Raw genomic sequence first — 24,686 nt, forward strand, 5'->3', positions numbered from 1 at the left:
GACGGGCTCCGTGTGCGTTTTACCCAGCTTCATCCGGCGGTTTCAAAGCCGAATGAAAGGAGCCGGGCGCTTTGCTTTCCCCTCGGGGCTGGGACCTACAGCGGGCTTCATCAGCTCCTGCACGGAGCCAAGGCTCGGGGCAGGACGAGCCCAGCTCTGCGGGAGCCGCCCGTGCCCTCCGCGGTGCGCAGGGGAGGCTCGGGCCCGCTCGCCGGCACAGCCCGCCGTGCGCGGCGATCCGCTCCCCGGGGCGCCAGCGCCAGGCGGCGCCGCGGCACCAGCTGCTGCAGCAGCAGGAGGAGGAGGAGGAGGAAGGCCGCCGGCCCCCTCTGGCCGCGCAGAGGCGCAGGCAGAGGGCGCTTTCGCCATGCGCGGCTCCCGCCGCCGCGCACCTCCCGGCCGCGCCGCCGCTGACAGGCGTCCGGAGAGACCTGCGCGGCGGGCGGAGCGGAGCCCCGGGCCCGGCCTGCGCGGGAGGGCCAAGGGAACTGCCCGAGCGCCCGCGGCCGCTCGGTCCCGCGCTCGCTCGCTCTCTCTCGCTCTCTCTCGCCTTCTCTCTCCCTCCTTCCCTTCCTTTCCCTCTTCCTCTCTGCGCTTTCCACCTCCTCCGCTCCTGAGTGAGCGCAGCCTCGGATGTCCGGTTTCCTGGTGGGTTTTTTACCTGGCAAACTCCGGATAACTTCGGTGAGAATTTGCGAAGCGGCTGAGAAAGTTGGGAACTCCCCTGCGGGCGTCTAGGAGCTGCTGCTGCCGCATCTTCTCCATCCCGCGGATTTTACTGCCTTGGATATTGCGAGGGGAGGGAGGGAGGGGGGGGGGGGAGAGGAAGAGAAGGAGCTTGATAATTTCGCCTGCATTCCTCCAACTGCCCCGCGGCCCCGCTCCGCGCCCGCCCTGCCATCTTTGCACAATGCACTTGCTGGAGGTGCTCTCCCTGGGTTGCTGCCTCGCTGCCGGCGCCGTGCTCCTGGGACCCCGGCAGCCGGCCGCCGCCGCCGCCTACGAGTCCGGCCAGGGGTACTACGAGGAGGAGCCCGACGCGGGGGAGGCAAAGGTAAGCCCATGCCCCGCCGCAAATGCCAGCGCGCTCCTCTCTCTAGGCATGTGGCGCCGAGTCCGTTTGAACGGACCGCTTGGAAATCCCACCGAGGAAGATATTTGGGAGAAGCCTTTTTCAGTGGGGGGATTCTTTATGAGTGGGGGAAGGATTTGTTTAAGGAGAGGAAAAAAAAAAATGTGTGGGTTTTCAGGGTTGCTGGTAGGAGGGTTGCGGAGGGAACGACTGTATTTACAAAGAAACGCGACACACCTGATCGGCAGAGGCAGCCCCAGGGCTCTCCCTGCTCCTGCCCCGCCGCTGGGGCTGCCCGGGGGGAGCGGTCCCGGCCGCGGCCCCGCCGTTTGCAGCGGGGCTCGGACAGCGCAGCGGCCCGGCGGCTTCGGCTGGTCCTGATCCTGATCCCGGCGCTGCCCGCCGGCGGGTCGCGGCTGCACCCGGGGCTGCCTCGGTACGGGCGAGGCGGCGGGGTCCTGCAGCGGGCAGAGGCGCGGGAGGGCGGGCGGGCTGAGGAACGCTCCGAGGAGCAGCTGTGCACGGGAGCGCAGCGGCGAGGGAGGCGTGGGGGGACGATGACAACAAAACCCGAGACTTTCCATTTGTTGAAAAGTCTCTTGGAGTTATTGACGCTTTGGATGAGTTGCTGCTGCGTGACAGAGTTGATGGGAGGTGTAAGGTGACACTCGAGTCTGAAAATTTTCGTTCTGCCCAGGCGCACGAGGAAGGTTGGGCTTAAATTCTCAGATTCCAGTCACAAATACTTAAAACTCTGCGTTGATTTTTTTGTTTGCATAGGAAGTTTCGTTACGTAGCATTCAAGTACCTTTGGTACTTGTGGTTTTGCAGTTCCCAGTATGCTGATGCATAAAAATGATGCATAGTATGTGGTTGTATAAGCATGTGGCATTATTGGGAGGATCTTTGATGTGTGAGCTTCTAACAACTCTTACCCTCGTCTCATTGTTTGGAAGATTTCTGACATACTTACTGAAAGCAATCATGACCCAGCTCATTCATTATTCATTTCAGTATGGGGTGAGGAGGGAAGTGTGTGGATTAAAAGTTAAGCTGCTATTCTGATTTTTTTTTGTAAAGCTGTTTGTTTTACTGAACAGAAGTTCAGGAGATTTTACTGTAACTACATGGGAAGTCAATTTTTGATAGTGTACATTAGCTGTACTTATTTCAGGTATTCAAACTGTTGTAGGCTATATGGTGTTCACAGAACTCATACTTTTCAGATAGCATTCTGCATGGAAAAGGTTACTGAGTATACTGTAGTCTCTCTTAAAATATTTTAATTACAGCCCAATGCTTCTGTTGCAATATGAATGCTGATATATCTGAATGCTAATATGCTATCAGTGATCATCACTTGAATGTTTATAAAGTATTTGTCAAACTGAAGTATGTAAAAATAGGAACACAAAATCGATTCAGCTGGTCACTTACCACTTAGGCTATTTATAAAAAATTGCAGAACTTAGTGAAGGGTAAAAATACCTCAACTCTTTCTAGCCCATGACTGTAAGTCAGTTATTTAGTGGGTGAAACTGGTGTTTGTGTTGTAAAGCTTCAAAAGAGCTTCTGCTGAAAAGGTGGGAAGAACCCAAACTGGAGCACAGTGCACACTTCATACGCTTAAACTGCTGAGCTAGAACAGCTGGTAGCGTAGTGAAGACAGGCTCCTAAGTGATGCTGTATGTTCTCTTGCACGTGTTGCGGAGAGTCACTTTGTTTCTGAAAGAAACCTCAAAGGCTTTTGGAGCTGCCACGATGGTGCATTGCATAGAAGTGCAAGTGCTCCCTGGAAAAAGGGAAACTGTCAGTAAACCAAAGGAAGAAAGGTCAAGAGACCGGGAAGTGAGTGGGATAGCATGTGTTAAGCGATTTCGTTAACAGAAAAATGTTTTTGTGCCTGACTACTGGTGAGTAGGGGAGAGAGAGAGAGAATGACTCTGGATCCAAGCAGACTTAGTCATGTTGGAAGTCTTTAGTTGTGAGTTTGTTGCTTTTGCTGGAACCGTTTGAGTGAGTGAGTACTGTGCATAGTTGTTCCTGTGATGAGAGAACGTTGAGATGAATGTCTGAAGTAATTGTGAAAGAATTAAATAAGTAAACTGAAAAAGTAATTGCTTCAAGGAAAATATGATTATATTGTCAGTAAAAAGTCTGCTGCTTGAATTTTCTTAAGTTCAGTGAAAAATGCATGATCATTTGAGTTTGTATTCATAGATGTTATGTTTTTTTCTGTTTTTATTTTCCATCCATATGCCATACTACTACATACTAAACAGGTGCCTAAGCACAGTTCATACAGCCTTTTGGGTCAACTCTTCACATGACGTAGTTATTTCTTTTTACTCCTATTATAAGAACTTCAGCTTTAGAAACATTTTAAAAAGTGTGGATGAAGTTGAGGGTCCTCCAACATAGGAGGAAAAGCTGGGCAGAAAATAAGGGTATTGTGTTTATATGCAGGTGAGTAAGTGTTATGCATTGATCTTGTCCTGGAGATTTGCAGCAACTTGGAAGTGTTACAGATATAAATAGTAGTAGTTCTTCGTACACGGCTCTTGCAAGGGCACGTTCTGCAGCGGGTGGACACTGATAGCTTGTGCAACACTGCCTCCCCCCCCCCCCCCCTTTTTTTTTTAGTCTAAGGGTAAAGTTCATTATTTAACAAGCTTACAGGGCCCAGATTAATACTTTTCAGCTGAACTGTCTGCTCAGTGGGATGGGAATGAATCCTGCCTGTAAATCACCTCTTTCAGATTTCTTGCAGCACAGGGGGGGTTTCCCCGATGAGGTGACCCCCCAGCTGCCCTCCACCTCTCCCCAGCAGGGCAGGAGGCAGGGCAGCCCCTGGCTCCCTGTCTCCGTCTGGGTGGCCTGCTGGTGAAGACAGCCTGGTATTTCAGTTCTGCCTCTGCTGAAGGTGGGACTGGGGAAATCGGCCCTCGTGCCCCCAGAGTTCCCGCAGTTTGGCAGGGACCCGCTGCCCAGCAGGGATGCTTGGAGCAGCTGCAGCAAGGAGAGGGTGAGCAGTTGTGCGACACTGGTGACTTGAAAATTTGGCTTCTTGTACTGTCTGTGAATGTTTTAATAACTCTTATAATGCGTTTAGTCTCTGGCTCTTGTTCTTTACCTAGTAAGGCTGTCTACCTGGGAGGGCAAAGCATTTAAAACAAATAAATAAATAAAATAATTTACTGTTTGTTTGCTGAAAGTTTCAAAGTGAACTAGAGGGACTACACAGGCATTCCGGGCATGAATTAAACTTCTCAGGTGATTGAAATGAAGGTGTGACAGTAGCATGTACCTAGATTGCACGAATGGTAATAGGGTAACAATAGCAGGAACAGGTTATTATGGTAACAGTTATGGTAACGGTGGTATGGTAACAATAACTGGAAGGAAGCCACACAGCTGGGAGGGTTTGCTGTAGCTGCACCTTCATGCAGGTATTGCACCAACCACGACAGTTGCACAGTCAAACCTTTAGGATTACGTGACTATACAAAAGCAATATTGGTCAATTGTCCCACGTGATTTTAAGGAGTTTAAAACTATATTTATGGAAAGATTCTTAGTTTTGTATTAGAATGGGAATAACAAATGAAAATATATTTTCGTGTTTTAAAGTGTGCCCCTGAAAGTGGCATTGGGGCCTCTTTAAACAGGCAGCAATAAAGCGCAGAACAGTCTTTGTGCTGTGATTCGGTGACTTGCTTTTTGCAGTGAAAATAGGCACGCTTACTTGAGCTCCGTTTATCTTGGTTGCTACATCAGCTGAGAGAGACATTTTAATCATTATTATTATTTTTAAATTATTCCAAATCTAGCTTAATCATAAAATACTGCTAGTCACAGACTTAAAATACTGATGGTGTGAGAGTGGGAGGAAAAGCAGTGCGTAATTTTCTGGGGTTTCCTCCTGTGACTGTATCTCGAAGGTGCAATCTCACACCCATCAGTTTTATGGCCACCTCTAAGTTTATGAAGCATGCCTTACTCTGTGTTGTGGTGTTACATGAACTGGTGAGAGACCGGGCTAGGTTTTCTGCTCTGAAAACAAACATAAGCCTCACTCCCAGCACTCAAGCAGCGTGAAATTGAGCAGGTAGGGAGAATGTTATTTTTCTCTGCTGTTGCTGTTTTGTCTGCCGCAACTTTCCTTTTCATGTGTGTGTAGCCACTCTCTTTTTTCAGACACACCTACGCACTCACATAAAGACTATCTTTTATTATAAGCACAATTTCTATTAGATGCAGCGGGATGAACATAAGTAATAAAATAGGACCTATTATGAAGACTAAGCAACACTTCTGCAAACAATTATTAAACCTTGTCCTTGCCTTTTGTGTGAGTAGAGTACTATACTAAGCTCTAAGAGCTCATGGCACTTTCTAGTTCGTGGTGTAGGTATGTGCATTCCTGGGTATCTTGTGTAAGCACACTTATGTGTCTGTGAGGGACTTCATAGGATTGCTGCCGACAAATAACTGTGCTTCAGAAGGTTCAAAGATGGCTTTGGGGATCACTTTAACTAACTGCAGTGTTTGGAGGCTTACCGAAACATCCCCTCAAAAATATTTTTACGCTCACTTAGGTTCAGTGTATGTTTAAACTCTAGCATCTTCTTCAAGGCTGTGTGTTGGTTTATTTTTACTAAAATAAGTAAAGACTTGCTCTTCAGGCTGTTGTAACTGAGGGTGATGGTAATAATCTTCCATTGATACCCTGCATCCAGGATAGGAAGTCGTGTCTAGAACCTCATGTTCAGCTGGTGCTTTTTTGAATATGGTCAGGGATTCATTAAAGCAAAATGCTTGGAACAAAGGGAATCCAACTGAAGTCAGACTGGTATACTATCAAGTTTAATATCCTTGTTTAATGTAAAAAATGTGCTACAGCTGTTTGTAGAATAAATTATAAGGAATTCTAAGCAAGGTTGTAATTTGAAAGATGTAAGTTTTTTCAAGTATAAGTTGCTTCTTAAAAGTTTGATGCTTGGCAAAGTGTTGAATTTTGTTTAATGAGTAGGATAGGTATGATTGTTTTCATTATCTATTATAAACATTAAATACTTTTTTAAAACAAAAATCTGCCTAGCTTCTAACCTGAGTCATACATAATACCAAGTTCTCCTCCATGAATATGTGTATCTGCTTCAAAGGCACTAATGGCTGCATAAATTGCAATAGAATTTTAATTTAAAACATTGATAGCTTAGGGGGACCACGAGGGATTGTTTGTTGAGTTCCTATTGTATATGAATTTGTCAGCTTGTTTTCCTTGTTTTGTGTTTATCTGTCACCAGAAGTTTTTGTGATGACTTAATATTTATGTTACTATATTTTTCCCCTCTTTGTTGCATTTCAGATTTTAGTTAGGAAATAGCTAAACTGTAAGTCATTTATTCTTCTGCTCTTCTATTGTAATCATTGTAAATCAATCCCTCTAGCTCTTTAGTCATTTGTTTTTTCTTTTGATGTTTCCTGACTTGTCTAAGATGGTTATAACTCCTTAAAAGTATTTAGAGACTGCAATTGCCGGTGGAATGTTTCAGTAAGATGCTCCTATTTAGCAAAGTAACAAAGAAGAATAGTGTTCTTTGGGGGAGGAGGAGAAAACACAGGAAAAACACCTTCTGATAACTGAAGGAAAAAAATAGCTGGTATATTTTGGCTGTATCGTAGTCTTTGCTGAGTGACTATGGGTGAGTGTGTTATCTTCCTAGGTGTAGTTATTGAGGCAATACATCTTCTGCAGGAAATTTTTGGGATCCTGATTGTGGTTAACTTCAATGAAAAATGATTATTTGGGGAAGTTAATGACAATAATCATCTGATGCTGCTGTCACCCTGAACCCTGTATTACTCCATACCATTCACATAATGGCATCACCTGGTCACTACAATTTTCAAATAGGTTGAGTTCAAGGATGCAGCTTAAAAAAATGTTTGAGGTGTTTCACTTTCTGATCCTCGTTGAAGAGAGCAGAGCTCTTTATCCTGGACAAGGGAAAATACTGGCAAAGAATCGGACAATTCTTGGAAGATACCCTGCTCCCCAGCAGCCTTCTGATATCTCTGGAATCACAGGTGTAGCATCCTCTGTGTTGCTCCTACCCACTTGTGGCAGCATTATGAAATAAGTAATTTCAAGAATCGGATATCGTCTAGAGCAAAAACATTTACACCACTTGAAAGTGGTCGAAGTTGAGATCCAGGAACTGTCCATGTAGGTGGTCGTGCTTTGTGCTATACGCACGCTAAAGAAACTTAACATAGAGAAATAAAAAATTCTGAATAGTTTAAAACCTAAGAAAAGCCTGAGAAGTGGAGAAAACTATAAGGAAAAACTTGCTTGAACTGCTTTGTTGTTTGTTTGTTCCTTAAGAAAAAAAGGGAGAGTATTTCTTGCCACAAGTCTTGGATGTCATTTTGAGATACTTTTAAAAAATAAGTATTTTCTTTGAAAATGTTGCCTTTGGAGTTTTGAGAATTCACCAGTCTTGACCTGTCATTCTTCTTGACTAGCAACTGCTAAGTATTGCAAACTATGTGATAGCTTTGTGGCTGCTGTGAATTGCAGACTGGGAGGATACTGTGAAAGTAGGCTTCACTGGAAGTCAAAGAAAGTGTTTGTATTTTGTACCCCTAGAAGGATTGTTTGTTATTTGGTGTACTGCTAAGGATAAAATATCTGTTTATTTGCATGCTCACTATTACTTAGAGAGCACCACTCTTACTATTTCTTCTTAGAAATAATGCAGAAGAGGAAAATTATGTAACTTTGATCGTTCCAGTTACATATATTTGTAACTGGCTGCAGATACACTTCACAGAAACATACTTTGCCTGTAGATGTAATGGTATCAAGACTCTTGATGGAGACGGTATGAATCGTTTTACAGAATTGCTACTTATGGTTAGATTAGCAGTGTAATTAACTAAGGAAACTAGAAATAAACTTGTGAGGTAGCGCCTTATTGATGTTTGTCCCTTGCCTAGGGACAGATGTTTCCAAATTAAAACGGAGCCTCTGACTTCCTCTTCACCCCACCCGCTCCCAGCGAATCTTGCGTAACGGGCAGGGTGCTGCTGTGATACAAACACCACCATTTACTTCGTTTCATTTTATTCATGTATGTCAATGTACTCATGTTAAGATTTCAGTATCTTTACCATAAGGATTTTTTATTTTATTTATATAGTTAATTGTCGTGGTTTTAGGCTGATCCAGCAACTAAAACTCACACAGTCTCTCCTTCTCCAGTAAAGTAGAGAGGAAGAAAAAAAAAAAATAATAAAGGGACTGAAGGTTGAGACAAGAACAGAGGGAGCACCCACCAACCATGGTCCTGGGCAAAACAGACTTGGGTTTCTTAAAGCAAAACAGTTTATTAATGGTTACTTAAAAGGACAAAGGGAAACAAAACCCGTTACTTGAGAGGATAGAAAGAAACAAAGCCAGATCTTAAAACCGACACCTTCCCCCCCCCCCCCTTTCCTTTTCCTCCCGGCTCTACCTCCCTGCCCCAGCGACGCAGGGGGCAGGGACTGGGGGAGTGCAGGTCAGTTCATTCCGTGCTGTTACTGCTGCTTCTCTCTTAAAGTAGGAGGAGTCCTTACACCCTTTTCCCCTGCTCCAATGGATCCCCTACCCACGAGGAAAAATCCACAAACTTCTCCAGCGTGAGTCCAGCCCACAGGAAACAATCCTTCCCCATGGATTGCCCCAGTGTGGGCTTTACCACAGTCTCGGATACTTAGGGAGTTGTAGCCACTTGCTCCGGCGTGGGTCGTCACGCAGACCCCAGATGCCTCTCTGCCTTGTCGTGTGTCCCAACACGACCATCCTCAGGCTCAGGCATCTTCTTCCCATGGGCTGCGAGTGGGTCTCTACTCCACCGAGGCCGTCCTGGTTGCAGGGGGGCTGCCTGCCATCTCACCACCAGCTGCAGGGGAAACTCAGCTCCGGCACACCTCCTCCCGCTCCATCCTCACTGACCTGCTGTTGATGCAGCTGTTTCTCTCAGATCTCAGTCCTCTCTGGATGAACTCAGCCCTGTGGGCACCCGGGGAGCAGGGTGCTCCCTGAGTTCCCCCGCCGGCTCCTCCGCCGCCATTCTCCGCGGGCGGCGCCGGCCAGACGCAGGCAGCTGCCTGGCTGGGAGCCAGGGAGCGGGGGCAGTGCCCTGCTCCCTTCTCTCCTGGCTCCTGGGCAAAGCACCTTTTCCGGTTCCTTTGTCCTGACTTAAATAGGGCAATTCACAGAGGCGCCCTATTGGCTCAACCCTGAGGGGGATGGCAGTCTGATCTGGTGGCTAGAACCAAGTCTAACCCGGTTCCAAAACCAGGGAGGTCGCAGGGAGCAAAGCCCCTCTCCTGCCACCAGAACCCCCACCCCCTCCACATCAAACCATGACATTAGTATTGAACGGAGGACACAAGACAATCTTGTTATTAATCAATAACAGGCTTGCACTGTTGAATCACAGTAGGTTCAGTAAACACTAAGTGTTTTTTTCCAGGAGGGAAGATGGCGATGGACAATTATTTTGTCTTTCTGTTGGTTGTGTTTCTGGCTGGCTAGAGAAGAGCAAAATGTTGGTTCATTTGAAAATACCAAGATCCCTGTTGTGCAGACCAGAAAGTATGGCTGTCGGGAGAACTGTAACAGCTGCTAAATATCCCATGGATGTGACTTAATATGGTGGGTGTTGACCTGTCTCCTTTGTAAAGTTTCATGGCCTTTCATGGAGGTTTCATCTAAACTCCCAGGCAGCAGAAGCCAAGATGTGAAGCTCAAAATGAAATTCTCCAAGGGTCTCCTCTCTTGCTGGCTGGAGTGTTAGTGATGCTGAGTTTGTGCCTTCTGCCTTCTGTTCCCAGGTGCACCCTGAGACATGAGAATGTACTTTTTTGAACACACAGTTCGGAAAGGTCTAGGCTTCTCTTGTGGCTCAGCAGAGCCCAGCAGGCGGTCAGCTCCTGGATGCCTCAAGGCAATTATTTAACTTGCCAGGAATGCCGTGTGAATAGTCCTGGGCACATGAGATTGTCTGGACTCCTCTTAGGAGGGGATTCACTGTGTCTGCTGAGGGAGGTGGGTCTGGTGAACAGTCTGGACTCAGGCTGAGATCAGGCTGCCTTAGAGTGGTGAATTGGTTGATAAATGGTTGTCTCTGCAGTCCACAGTTCCATCCAAGACCATGGTGCTCAAGTCAGAGTAAACGTAGCCTGTACAACTAAAAGGTTGTGGAAAGTGATGCGTGAAAAAATGCTTTTATTTTTCTTACCCAAGAAAAGCTACCTATTTCTCTGTGATCATCAACTGTGAAAATGATGAAGGTCTTTAAGATTAATGAGAAGCTTACTTCTTTTTTTTTTTCTCCAAGTGGCTGAGCTAGCAGAAGATCAAATCACTAAAAACAAATGAAAGGAGTAAGAGCTGTAGAGGAGTTCTGAGTACTTTCCTTTCCAAATATCTGTGGACAGGCTGATAAGGCAGTAAAGGCGTATTGAACGCCTCAAGGTGATTTTGAGTCAGGAAGTAGGGAAAAGAGCAGTGAAGGATTTTCGGAGGGCTGCACTGTGCTTCAAAGGAAGGAAGAATTAGGCTGTTCTATTGCATCAGGTAAAACTAAAGAATTAGGCAAACACTAAACAGTCATTACTAATCTGGATTAAGAGCATAAAAAGGCTCTTTGTAGTAATGAAACTCTTTGAATATCTTGGCCTATGATTTCAGAAAATGAATGAAATTTTCAAATCCTCATCTCTTATGACAGACAGATGATCTATATTTTTTCCCTTAAGCCTATAAGTTGCTGCTTTGCTCCATGATTAGTTGGTTTACGGTATTTATTTTGAGTGTTGAAGAAACATAAGAGTAGAAGAATGGTTGTAGCTGGTCAGACAAAATGCCTGGTTAGCCCTGTATGCCATTTTCAACAGTATGCAATGTGGGCAATCTTGTTGGACAGCCCTTGTTGCACAGCCAGTAAACACGCACAGTGTGCTCTACTGATGTGGCAGAGGACGACCTGGAGAGAAACCTCATTCACAGCACATGATAGGGAGCAATCTGTCCCACCTTTCCCCTCGCAACCTCTTCTCTCCAGTTCCTTCCAGGTGAAGACTGCCCCTTCCTGCATGAAGGCAGTGCCCATTAAGTCCTGGTCCCCCAAAATTAATTTTTTGTCCTCTGTCCCGTGAGCTGCCCTGCTTCATTCCCCTGTGGTGTTCTTGTTATGTGACGTCCAGCTGATTTGTCCCCAAACTATCCCATGACAATAGCTTTTGAGATTCATACTTGGCTTGCTTTGTTTCTTCACCTTTGCGTCCCACAGACCATGCTTAGGAGAAGCCCTGAAACCCTGCTGTGCAGGTGTATACCTGCTGCTTGTTCCTTGGCTAGCTGGGGATTTCAGTTGGAAAACCCAATAGCAGACGTTGGATGTTCGCAGAGTCCCCAGGCTCATCGTGGTTTTTGTAGTGAAAGGGCAACCATGGCAACATGCACCTGGCTACGGCCGCTCTTTTGGCTCTTCCAGTTCCTCTCAGTTTTTTTGGCTGGACTTCTCTCTTTATTTATGCCCTTAACCATCCAAGGCCCTGCCAAATTACAGCACCTACTTGACAACCTCCTTCTGAGCAAAGAAATTGAAAGTGTTACTACATGCTTACAGATTGTTGGCAGCAGGACCATCTTGTGGACTTAAATGATGAGAGGAGTGTGGGAGGGATTATTTTGTTTTCTTTTGTTTGCCAGCTTTCAGTTGACTTTTTTCCTATATGTTATCCAGGTGCTTAATTGAGCCTACAGAAGCTTTTGACATCAGCACCTTTCTGTATCAAGAAGTATGGCTTTGAGTGGATGTTCTGTTCAATATATATAATAGAAAATCTAAAAAAAACAAACAAGCCCCAAAACTGAAAAACTATTCCTTTTGCTTGTCTTGAGCCTGACACCTGTTAATTATGTATGAAACTTCCCCGAGTCCTTGTCCTGGACAAGGCAGGAAACAATTCTGTCCATGCTGCTTGTGAGTTTATTGAGTCCCCCTCTCCATTGTTCTTTTTCAGGCTAAAGATCCTTCACTTATGTGACCTGCTTTTTGTAATGAAGCTGTTTCTTACCTTTGATCATCCGACTTCATACCTTTCTTAGTTCTTTTTAAGACTACAGAACAAGGAGAGGGGAGAGCCAGGAGTGTGCACGGGATTCCGGATGTGGGACGCAACAGATGTGTGTAGGGGCACAATGAGGTTTTGTTCTCTTTCCTAATAATTTTGCTTACACTTTTATTTTAAAAGTGTGTCTTGATTGGAGAGTATTTTGTAACATGCCAGACTTGAGCATGATTAAAATGCCTCTTTTGAAGAACTATTTGTATTTGTACTGAAGAACTGGATGGGGGAAAGCATTTCATAGTTATTGCTATTTCCTCAGAATTCACATAAAAGTTGTTCTTAGGGGCCTGTTTCAAGATGATATATGATTATTTAACCTCTGTGTTCGTTATGCTTTGAATGTGTTTTTCTGCCTGCCACATGTGCACAGTGAGAGATTTAATGGAACTAGCTATCTTCTGATTTATAAACCATGAGCTGTGTATTTAATGTCCTTAATGGTTTTTCAAGAAATGAGATGTGCTCTCAAAGCAATCTGTGAAGTATGCCAGCGATCTTGCAAAAGTTGCTTATACCTGTTAACAATAATATGTTACTGTCAGGCAAGATTAGTAAGAGCATGGTTATGTGCACTAACTAGGTGCATATGACTAAGCAAATTTATTAGGAACCTACCCACGCTTGCAAATTTTTAGATACACGTCAAACCTAGCCTAAAGCATAAGAATATACGAAATACCCCACTGGGGCAGACTAATGGTCTGCCTACGCAAGTGTTTGGCTTCTGTCAGTCTCAGCAGCACATGCCATTCTGTTTGAGGAGAACATTTGGGCTTAGCAGGTTTCTGCAGTTCACTCCCCTCATACCCTCCTAACAGCCACAGTTGTTGGACTGAGGATGTCGGAAGACATGCCCCTGCCTCTTCCCTTCAGCATCTTATGGATGTCTTGTCCATGGATTTGACTAGTTTCATACTGAAGACACCATAAGTGGTTAGTACATCCTCCTGAACTTCTGCATGTCAGGATGGTGCCAGCCTGGGTGCAGTGGTGCTTCTTTTGATTTTTAGCGACCTGTAAGACTTATTCTACAGTTAATATTCTCTGCTTCTCTGTTTCTTTGAATCTTCTATGTTATGCAGGCACAAAGTTATTTTCAGCACATAGAAAATAAATTTGCTGTTTATTTGGGATCTGGGATACGTGTCCTGAAATTTTCAAAGACCAAACTAGAAAAGAAATGTAAATGTGTCATTTAATTATTTCATACTATATTTCAATCAAATACAAACATGTTTTTTATATTTTAGCCGATCACAGTGAATGGGTCCAATGTCAAGATTTCCTCCACCCGCTTTATTAAGAAGCTGATTTTATTTTCATCTTTAGACATTTATTACGTGCATAGTGTCTCTTCAGTTGCTGTCTGCCTGTGGTTTTGCCAGCTTTGGGCAGTATTTTCCCTATAGGTCAGAATCAAAATCTGTAGCTCCTTTGAGATGTTTGTGGTGCCTGGAACCCTTATTATGGATTTGTTTGTAAGAAATTTCATCTTGCAAATGCCACTTGGTGAACACAAGTGCAGTGCTGAGTGTAGGGGTAAACCAAGAGATCCTGTCTTGCTCTTGATGCCCTACTCCATAGAAAGTATGGTAAGATTTGTAGGAATATTTAGAGGAAGGTGATGCAGTTGGATCCTAAAACAGTTGGGTCACAAATTTCCCCTAATTCCCTTTTCTCATCTTCTAGGAGCAGGGTGAAGATAAGGGAATTAAGGGAAGCTCTTCAGATAAGGATTATATAACATGAGATTTAGCAGACGTCCAGTGTTACTGCCTTAGCGACTTCCATCTTCTCCCAAAGAAAATTAAGTCATGTAGGATTTGGATTTTTTTTTTTTCTCCTTGCATTCATTGTTCCTTTTTCTTTGTGGTGTTGGGACTTCTTTCCTCTGCCTCACTAGAGAAGTAGTGCTGCTCTGTTTGAGGAGTTTGTGTGTCTTGCTGAGGGTCGCACTGAGGCATATATGTTTAAATCCTTATTATTATCTCAGAGATATTATCTAACAAGTGATCTATCTAACAATCACTGTATATTTTTTAGCTTTTCAATTGCCTAATGAGGAAGGTATTAAAAAGAAAGCTTATTCTGAGGCAGAGCAAGGTGTGTGCATTAGTTAACTGGGAGTTAGAAAATTAGATATTTTCTAATTCTAAATTCCCATTCCCTTTCACTTTGTGAGTTAGTGCAGTGTCAAGGCGTTTAAAGTAAATGCAAAGTCTTACTAAGGTGTGGAATTAATTGCTTATCTTGTAAAACTCTCACTGATAGCTGAGTAGCAATCTTGAAAGAAAATGGAATTAATAAACATTCATTTTGGTAAACATTAGAGTAGCTGGATTTCAGGCAGAAACTACTCTTATCCACTGCTTACCAATTATTTTCCCATGTCCTTTCATAAAATCAGAATTATTTTACAACCCGCATTGTGATACTCCAAAATGAAAATGCTTTAGCTGGACCACAATATTGGCTTCAAAGTTTTCTAGGAAAACAAACAAAAAAAAACTTGACAACCTCTCTGGCTATACTCAGTGATGATCACAACGGTGTGAGAAATTTCTGCCACCCTTATTTCATTCCAGACTCTGGCAGAGCTGTACCTGGGAAGGACAAATGATATGTATTTTTTAATTTTTTTTTTTTGTTACTGAAATTGCAATGTTTTTACTTAAGAGTTGTCTGCAATAGATTAATTTTCTAGTATAATTATGCTGCTGTAAGCAGCACCGATATAAAGATGTAATTAGTCATACCTTCCTGGGTCCAGCCGTAATAGTTGAAGAAGGTAGTGTGTATGAGTAATAAGTTACTGCATTGCATCTGGGCTATGGTAACTAAGGCTGTACTTGCAGCATAAATTTGACAGAAGAGGTGCTCCAGCCAGAAGCCTGTCCCTGTTCCTCTCATTCTTACTGCTCTCCCTACTGATACTGGAAAAGCTGCTATGGGAGAGGCAAGACAAGGGTACTTCTCTTGGTAGCAGCACAGATTTATGCTGGATTATAGTGACTGTGCAACAGTTCTCATATGAGCACTTTTAAATGTTAAGTAAAACATTTTAGTAAATTTCTCCTAGTGACTGATCTTGCTTTACTGTGTAGCAAATTAATTAGGAGTAGTCACGTACCTGGTTGCAGTGATTCTTTGTGGGTATGTTACCCTCCTCACAACACACCCTCTTGAACTGTGCCAATGTGAACAGTGTGTTCCAATAAAATATCTTTTTTCATTTTACCTTTGCAAGTAAAGAGGGTGTTTATGTAGGTCTTATTAAGCAAACTAATTTTGCTTTTTTATACTTTTTTTGCCTTCTTTACATACATGTAAAATTCAGTAATATTAAATTGAAGGGCTGGAAATACTCGACCACATTGCTAATTTAACTGGTCAACTATGTCTCCAGCAGAAGGTGGCCCAGGATCAACTATTAAGCTCTAACTCAGCTTTCTTTGTGATTAGATAGTGCTGTGGTGTGTGTTTTCTGCATCGAGAAAGCGATCTGACATATTTGTAATTATTTGTTAATTATTGCAACAAAATCCTTGCAGTTCATAATCAGCTAAACTTACGCTGACAGTTTGTAAGCCCATCCTGTTCTGGGTTATTATCTGTGTTAATGTTGAATGGAGGTAGCTGTCCGTTGTCCAAAATGACTTCTATAGAAGTTTTAAATTAAAGTGATTGTGATCCCTATTAAACTAACAGAAGGACTTATAAACAAATTTTGTTTACCTTCTACTTTGTACTGGGACTTTGAACGACATGAGTTTGGTGTCTGGAAGCCTTTCTCTTGCTATAATATGAAGATTTATCATGAATATTTTGCTGTCATTCCACACAAATAATATGCTAGCCTAGAGCCAAGATAAATCTAGTAGTATTGGCAGGCATTGCAACTGTAGCTGTACGTAGTATATGAATATATGCACTACAGTTTGCTACTTCAATAAAAAAACCAAGTGTTCAGAAGTTACACAATGCTAGTTAAAAACTGCCTTTTTTTGTGATGTTCTTCTAATACTCTTTGGTGTTGCCTGATGTTCAGGGACATTGAAAAGATCAAAAATACCCACAGTTGTATCATCCAACTCCAGAGGACAGTCTTCAGTGGGCACGGGCCAGCAGGACCAGTTTCCCGAAGCGTAGGGAGTGCTGCCTTTTCCTTTATCCACTCCTCGCTGTCACTCCACATCCCAGCCACCTCCATCCTCCATGTTTAGCCTGTTCCTCTGCCTGACTGAACGGGGCTTGGTCTGGGGAGGTGGTAAGTGGCACCAGCTGATGTGCTGAACCTCATTTAAGAGCTGTGAATTAGTAAGGAAACTGATCCAGCTGAAGAGACGGAAGCCCACATCTTGAGACCTTTGGGTGTGTTTTGCCCATTCAAGGCAGCATTGTGTAAATACCAAAATAGCTGAGGGGAGCAACAGGCTGTACCTTTCGGCTTCTGTCTTTCACCTGTATTCTTCAGCAGCTTCTGTGTTTTAAATCCATCTCTAGTTCCTTGCTGCTTTCTCTACTACTTGCTTCTCTTCATCAAACTGTGAAATGATTTGATCTCTCCCCTTCTCTATACCCATCATCCTAACCTTTAATTACCCGTTCTCATGCGAATAAATAGCAACGAAGTGGCACCAGGCTGTCGCAGCTCTTTGATTCCTTTGCTAAGCAGAGACAAAGAGCTAAATTCAGTGCCAACCGGGTGCCTCTTCAGTGTCCCCCTCTCTCCTCCCATCTCCCTCACTGGCTTCAGATCACAGCTTTCTTCTTGTACTTCTCCCACTCTCTTCTCTGAGATGTGAGTTTCAGGTGCAGACTCTAGCTCTTTTCCCTCTCTGTCTCCTTCCTTTTTTCTCGTTTTTTTTCTCAGGATGGACTGAGCCTTTTTCTGCTCATTTACACTCAAGTTTCTCCTTTTTAGCTGTGTGCTCTGGAATCGCTGAGAGTACGCAAAAGAAAAACCTCACTGCTGTCGCTTCATGACCTGCTGCAGACCAGAGCTACACCCGCACAGCAAGTCTTGCTCAGCAGCTTCAGGGAACGTGTACTGATCATTCCTCAAACCCTTTTGGATTTTAGCAGAGCAATCTGCCAAAGCCTTTACTGGGAATTCACAAGCCGTAATGCTTATTTGTTAGGTGAATTTTGTTGAAGATGATAAACTATGCCCTTGAGGCACCCTCCGTCTGTTTTTTCTGTCTCTTCTCCATCACTCCAGATCATACTTCCCTGGCAGTTTAAGATGCTACAAATCTTCACTGAGTAGGCTGCACCTATTTTAATGTGGACAAGAAACAGGCGTTAGGACAGCTCCCTAGTGGAAAAATCAAGCTTTAGGTTAAAGTCTGTCAAAACCTTTGAATAAACAGCTAGAAAAAAGTTCTCATAAGTGGAAGAATTGGAGCAGTCCCAGCTGAAGTTAACTGCTTCAGCCCGTGTAGTTTGGTGCTGACAGCCCAAACGGCATTTCCATCGCCCGCTTGCTTATTTGTCCCCTGCACTGTCCCTTCCCAGTGCCAGTAGGAGTATGTGGAGATCCACATGGGGAACGGAGTCGGGAACATGAGTTGAATGATAGCTTGGATGGGGGGGAAGGCATGAGGGTTCAGGAGTACTCAGCTGGACACTTTTTCTGTCTGGTTTACCTCTTGGTTTCATATACACTCGTGTTCGCATGGGAGACAAGGACTTGGTGGGAGGGCAGGAATAAGCAGTGGGAAGTAGGAAGAGTAGCGGTGGGCAGTCTTCTTGGTGGCAGTCTAGGACTTTTGGTGATCAGTAACTTCAGATCGCAGTGGTACTGTTCGCTCAGCTGCGAGGGCCTGTTTCCTTTTCACTTTGCAAAGCGAAAAATAGCCTTTGAGCAGAAAACATCTTAAGGAGGCAGCAGTTCTTTGGGAAACATCTGTGATTGTTGGTTGGCTTTATCTGACTTTATCTGCTTAAAGGTTAAGCAACTGAGTCCCACTGTCCTGACTCCTGTTGTAACGAAAAGACAGATACAGTACATGACATGACCTCCTCAGCCACTGCTTCAAGGTTTCTTCAGAGATTTCAAGCTTCAAAAGCTACTGTTTTTAAGGGGCATACTGATTGGAGGGGGGGGAACATTAATGAAATAAGTGTGCGTGCATGTTTATCTTGTGTAACTACAGCAGCACTTTGCAGTTGCATTCAGTGTTTTCCATATCCTCTTTGTTGAAATTGTTGAGGGATTTTTTTTTTAAGTATATGAAGCTTTTGTCCTCAGACCAAGCTTGAAAGGTTGTTGAAGTACTGAGGCTTTGCTTAATGTTTAAATTCTGTGGTTGGTGCTGAGTTATAAATAGCAAGTGGCTGAAGGAGAAGGTGAAAGGTGTAAAGAAAACCAGTAGCAGCAGGGGAGAGATGGGAACAGTTGTCCAATTATTCCTGTAGCTCCAGCAACATGTAGCCTGAAACTAAGGTTAATAGGAACACTGTATAACATATTATATGCTGAGAAAGTCTAAAGTCTATATATATTTTTTTTTAAATAAACTGTGTATTAGATCAATGCATCTGATACCTAACACCAGCTGTTGTCTTGATTCCCATTCAGTGCTAATACAGGGGAATTAAAAGAGATAATTTTAGTACGGAATTTCCTGAAGTCGTATAGTTTTATTGTAATGTATTGTTCTGTATCCGGATGCTGTTGCTTAATTTAGGTCTAACTATAGAATTTAATGATGCTGTTTCCATCGTTATATGTATAGACACACACACACACACATGCATGCACACAAATGTGTCTATATACACATCGATCCTTTTAATAAATATTATTATTTTCAAGGTATTTAATGTGTACTTAAACAGTTAGCTAACAATTCTGCTGTAGCTGAAGTAAAATACTCATTTTTTTCCTTGAAATAATCTAATTTTATGGTTTTGTTTCCAATAGGTCAGATAAAATTTAGAAAATACAGAATCATTTAGAAAACAAATTTTAAAATGGAAATAGTCTCTTAAAAATAGGTATTTATTTCCTTTTTTTTTTTTTGTTAATTGCCTATATTTACACAATGCTTAAAACTTTCCAACTCTGATAATATGGAGGAGAGACTCTAATTGCAGACTGATTAGCTGTTTTTTCAGGAGCTGGTTATTATACTTGTTACAGTCTTCATAAGAATATTGTACCTAGGTATATGTTAAGACTCCAGGATATTCTGTTCCTGTGTTTATTAATATTTTATAGATGTCAAGGTTTTAAGTCGTATACTCATATGTAGATATACTTTTGAAATCTAGTATAGTAGAGTGCACTAGATGTGCATTATTAGGAAGACAACTGTTTTTATTTAGAAGAAACATATTTTCAAGCCAAAATTGTGTCTTTGTTTAGAGAAGCTTTTCTAATTGTTAGCTGCTTAACTCACCATAAGGTCAAATCACGTTGTCCTTTCTGTCTGATGTGGATGAGTAGCAGGCTGAGTTGAGCTAACTGTTGCTCCTCTCACTTAAAGTATTGTATTGCATCGTGTGTCACTTCATAGTGTAAAAGTTGATAAAGATGTGCATGAGACAGAAGTCATCAACTTAATAACCTTCCTTTTGCTAATCTGATACTTTTAAGTAGCTTTCTAGGTCTTTATTCCCTGATCTGCACAGACCAAAATACATGCATGAATATAACTTGTTCCATCGTTTGTTCCATAACTGATGTAACTGTTCCCAAACGTATCTTTAGACACACTCAGAGACCTGTGTGCAGTGCCAAGGGATCAGTTGCCTATGCGCTGCTAGCTGAAATGCTAAATTTGCGATCTCTTTCACTCCTACTCACTTGCTTCATCTTCATCCTTCTTTAATAAATGCTTTATTCTGAATGGAGAAGTGAGATCTAAGTCACCTCTCTCACATTTACTCATTTCATCTGAGTCAGAACTCTTTCACAGTTACTTTATTTTTTCTCATATTTGCCCTAAACTGTGAAGTGTAATGTAATGCATCTCTGCTTTAAACAGGAAAAAAAATGCTTTTAGTAGACCATGATTACAAAAAAAAGCCCAGGTGATTGGTACTTGAAGTGCAGGTCTCTGCCCCCACGTTCCAAGTGATAGTTCTATAGAAAATACGACAAATGAGAATCACTGAATGCAACTCCCTGTGTTCTCCATTCGTGTTTTTATGGCAAAAGGCTGCTTAACTTCTTTGTCGGTGATGTGGACAGTGGCATGGAGTGCACCCTCAGCAAGTTCGCCGATGACACCAAGCTGTGTGGTGCCGTTGACACGCTGGAAGGGAGGGATGCCATCCAGAGGGACCTTGACAGGCTGGAGAGGTGGGCCCGTACCAACCTCATGAAGTTTAACCAGGCCAAATGCAAGGTCCTACATCTGGGTCGTGGCAATCCCAGGCATAAATACAGACTGGGTGGTGATTGGATCGAGAGCAGCCCTGAGGAGAAGGACTTGGGAGTACTGGTGGACGAGAAGCTCAATATGAGCCGGCAATGTGCTCTTGCGGCCCAGAAGGCCAACCGCGTCCTGGGCTGCATCAAGAGGAGTGTGGCCAGCAGGTCGAGGGAGGTGATTCTCCCCCTCTACTCTGCCCTTGTGAGACCTCACTTGGAGTACTGCGTCCAGTTCTGGAGCCCCCAACATAAGAAGGACATGGACCAGTTGGAGAGGGTCCAGAGGAGGGCCACGAAGATGATAAGAGGGCTGGAGCACCTTCCTATGAGGACAGGCTGAAAGAGTTGGGGCTCTTCAGCCTGGAGAAGAGGAGGCTCCGGGGTGACCTTATAGCGGTCTTCCAGTACCTCAAGGGGGCCTACAGGAAAGATGGGGAGAGGCTGTTCAGGAGGGCCAGTTATGATAGGACAAGGGGTAATGGTTTTAAAATAGAGGGAGGTAGGTTCAGGTTGGATATTAGGAAAAAATTTTTTACTTGAGAGTGGTAGAACACTGGAACAGGTTGCCCAGAGAGGTGGTGGATGCTCCATCCCTGGAGACGTTCAAGGCCAGGTTGGACAAGGCCCTGAGCAACCTGATCTAGCTGGAGATATCCCTGTTCCTTGCAGGGGGGTTGGACTAGATGACCTTCGAAGGTCCCTTCCAGCCCTAACCATTCTATGATTCTATGATTCTATGAAAAACAGAAGTGGAAATGAATCAATTAAAACCCTTAAATCCAGTGGACTGCCTTGATTTTTCAGCATGATAATCCTGGCCCTGTCAGGCCTCATATTTACGATCGGCAAAGAGCATTGGCAGAAACAAAGCATTAGAGAAAATGTCTTCTTGAAAGCTTGGAAACATTAAGAATAGTTCCTGGAAATGTTAAGAATAGTTTGACTGTCATACCATGATAGTTTGAATGACCTTAGTAATAAAATGCAATAGTGTTTTATATGGTCTATAAATGTCAACCTATAAAGATAGGGAGAGCAATAAACAAACATACATTGCTGTTGCAGAAGTACTTCCTATGTCACTGTTGTCAGCGATATCACATACAAAGACTTTTTTTACCCTGCTGTAGTAAAATGCTGGCAGTCCCAAATGTGAAGATCATGAGTCCAGCAAAGCGAAATAATGAAACTTTAAACTCATGATACTTGAAACAAAGCTGTGATTTGCCTTCTAGTATTTAAGATTGAATATACTTGTTGCAAAGATAGAAGACTAAATAATGGAAGTAGTGCTAGAAGAAAGATTTAAGAGCCATAGTAAATACATTTCTATGTGATCCTCATTAGAATGTTGTCACGGAGAAAGGATCATAGGAACCTCACACATGTAGAGGGGAATAACGCTGAGTTGCAGCAGAAATGTATCCTTCTCCCCTCTTCTGCATGTGACGCTAGTAAGACAGCTACTGTCTCCAATTTTCATGTCTATGGATGAACCTGCACTGAAAAAATTGGATTGAGGGAAAGAGAAGCATAACAATAAAAAGAGAGTGAGGAAAATAACTCCTAGTAAGACTCTTAGAGAACTACAGATCAAAGATGACTGTGAAAAGCATGTGGAAATCTTTGGAAAAATGTAACATGACAAATGACATAGCAGAAATTAAAACTGAAGTCAGAGACATTGGTTGGTTGGTGGTTTTCTGTTTTTTCCTTCTTCTGAACTGTAAGAGTGACTAATCTTTGGAATAAACTGTCAAGGGAAATGGGGAAATGATTTTTAGCATCTATTCTGATTTTCAAGTCTAGATGCTCTCAGGCAGGAGCCTTTATGTTTCTAAGACATTTGATTCGGTACTGAGATACATTGATGAAAACGGCCATTGCATGCAGGAGGTTGAAGTAGATGATCTTCCTTGGGTGAACCTGACCCTCCAAGCAGCATACCTTTGTACAGGCCCATATAGTAGGGTGTGCCAAAATCCTCTTCAGTCTGACGGCAATTACAAAAAAACATTAGAAATAGCACATTGAAGTCCTCCTGGGTTGGTATTTCATCGGATTGTGTTGTGAATACTGAAGGACTGCATTTGAAGTGGAGATTTTTTTTTTTCCAGTTTATCCTTTGACTTCCATCAGGCAGCAGATTAGGGCTCAGCCAGGGTGACTCTAGCCCATCAGGTTATTATCCAGGTATATACTCGCCCACTCCAAGTTTGCCCAATTCTTTTGTTATGGCTGTTTGTAGCTCTTACCTCCACAGTCTTCCATGGCAATGAGTCCGAGTTGCACTGTGTAATTGAGTCTTGGCAGGGATGTGGAAGTCTTCTCCCCTCCACCTCTTCTTTATTTTAAACCTGTTATTATATTGTTTCTTTAGATTTCAATCAGTTCTTGTTTTGTAAGAAATAATCATTTCAGTATTGCCATTCATAATTTTACATTTATTTTACATCTCTCCTGCAGAAACGGTTAGGCGTTGTAGGTTGTTCTTCTTGCCCTTGCCTGCTTGTCAGATCTCTTTTCATTTTGAGGTGGGATGATCCGATTAGTGCACGGTGTGAGAGAACATGGGGAATTAATGAAGTATAAGCATAAAAGACCAAAACGTGGCTATTTCCTGTCAAATCAGCTGATAATAGCAGTCTGTTTTATTGAAGTGATGTATCCAAACATGAGTTCATCTGAGACATGCTAATCAGTGAGTCACATAGGGTTGTCTCTCTTCATCATAATGGCTATATCTCATCACACGATCGGAGATTGTGTGCTGCCTCTTCCATGTCCTTCATGTCCTTACTTGTCCTCTTACAAGCACACACGCTGCTTTTACGTAAGCAGACGTTCAGCCATCATACATCAGTAAACTAGAGCAGGTATCATCATGGCATGCCTGTTTCTAGTCAAGCAAAGAGAGAAGAGCTGTGACTTTTCTATAAACATTATGACAGGGAGCAAGCTGTGCAAATAATTCCTGCAGCCCCAGCTTGCCCTTAAATATCTACAAATATCTGAAAAAGAAGACAGGAGGGGAGGAAGCTGTAGCTACGTGCAGAAGAAATTATTCTAGTGAGCCAAATCCAGTCAGTAATTTTGGGCACCTCAGTCCAAATGAGCTTTCTGGCTTTGGAAGAAGTATTGCATTTTTTAGGGTTTTTTGTCACTGCTGTGTTTTGTATAGAAGCATATGTGAAAGTTTGAATTGTGATTGCCTCCAGGAGTATTAAGTAAAACAGTAAAAGCTCTGTTTGAAAATAAGGTTTGGCAATATTGCTAACAGAAAAAAAATAAAGCTTTCAAGCAGTGTATTTAGGCAACAAAGATAATTTATTTTATAATTAAATATAAAAGCACTGCGTTTCCTAAACAAAGCATGCTGAACGACCTGGAATACACTTTGCATATCAAAAACATGTGACTGTTCTGCTTTGTTCAGAAGTTTAAAAATGATAAACTAAAGTAGTTAAATCTATAAATCTAAGAGTTTTTTTGGCTTACGTTCTTTTATTTACTCAATTGTATATTCCAAATAAATGTATTAAGTCAGTAGTTACTCTGGGCTTGCACTAAGATGAAAACAGAACTTGATCCGTATTTTTGCCCTAATCTGCAGTTTTACGTGCAGATCCACACATAGAAACAAAATACGTAGCCAACATCCCCAGTACAAGTCTCAAGCCTGTACTCTTGGTTATACCTTCGGGTAAAAGATCAAGGGTCTGATCTTTCAGTGGCAACAAAGGGTGAAAAAGAGCACAAGCTGCTAAGGCTGGATCCCAGCATGCCCACACTCAGGAATACCCACCCTCTTGCAACAGACCCTGGGTCAGAGCCTAGTGCAAAACAAGAGTTGGGTACCTGGTGAGACTCGCTGGCTGGTTTTGAGCTTCTGGTAGAAACTGTGCTGGAATAATGGATCCCCATTTCCTAGCAAGCTTTCAGAACACTAAACCACACATAGAAAGTGGTTACTGACTCCCTTCACTAGTGTATTTTTTAGATGGAAGCACCTGCTGCACCTTGCAGAAAACTGGCTTG

At 43.0% G+C, this 24,686-nt stretch overlaps 1 protein-coding gene across 1 annotated transcript in view; it reads left to right on the forward strand.

The window, feature by feature from the left end:
• Window positions 1-910: 910 nt before the first annotated feature.
• The window catches only part of VEGFC (vascular endothelial growth factor C), an 83,677-nt gene continuing 59,901 nt past the window's right edge, over window positions 911-24,686 (forward strand). The window contains exon 1 of the mRNA XM_086611932.1: window positions 911-1,054. Coding sequence (XP_086468058.1) covers window positions 911-1,054 — 144 coding nt within the window. The remainder of the gene's footprint in view (window positions 1,055-24,686) is intronic.

The sequence above is a fragment of the Tauraco erythrolophus genome, chromosome 5 (genome assembly GCF_009769465.1).
Source record: "Tauraco erythrolophus isolate bTauEry1 chromosome 5, bTauEry1.pri, whole genome shotgun sequence".
Taxonomy (NCBI): Eukaryota; Metazoa; Chordata; class Aves; order Musophagiformes; family Musophagidae; genus Tauraco; species Tauraco erythrolophus.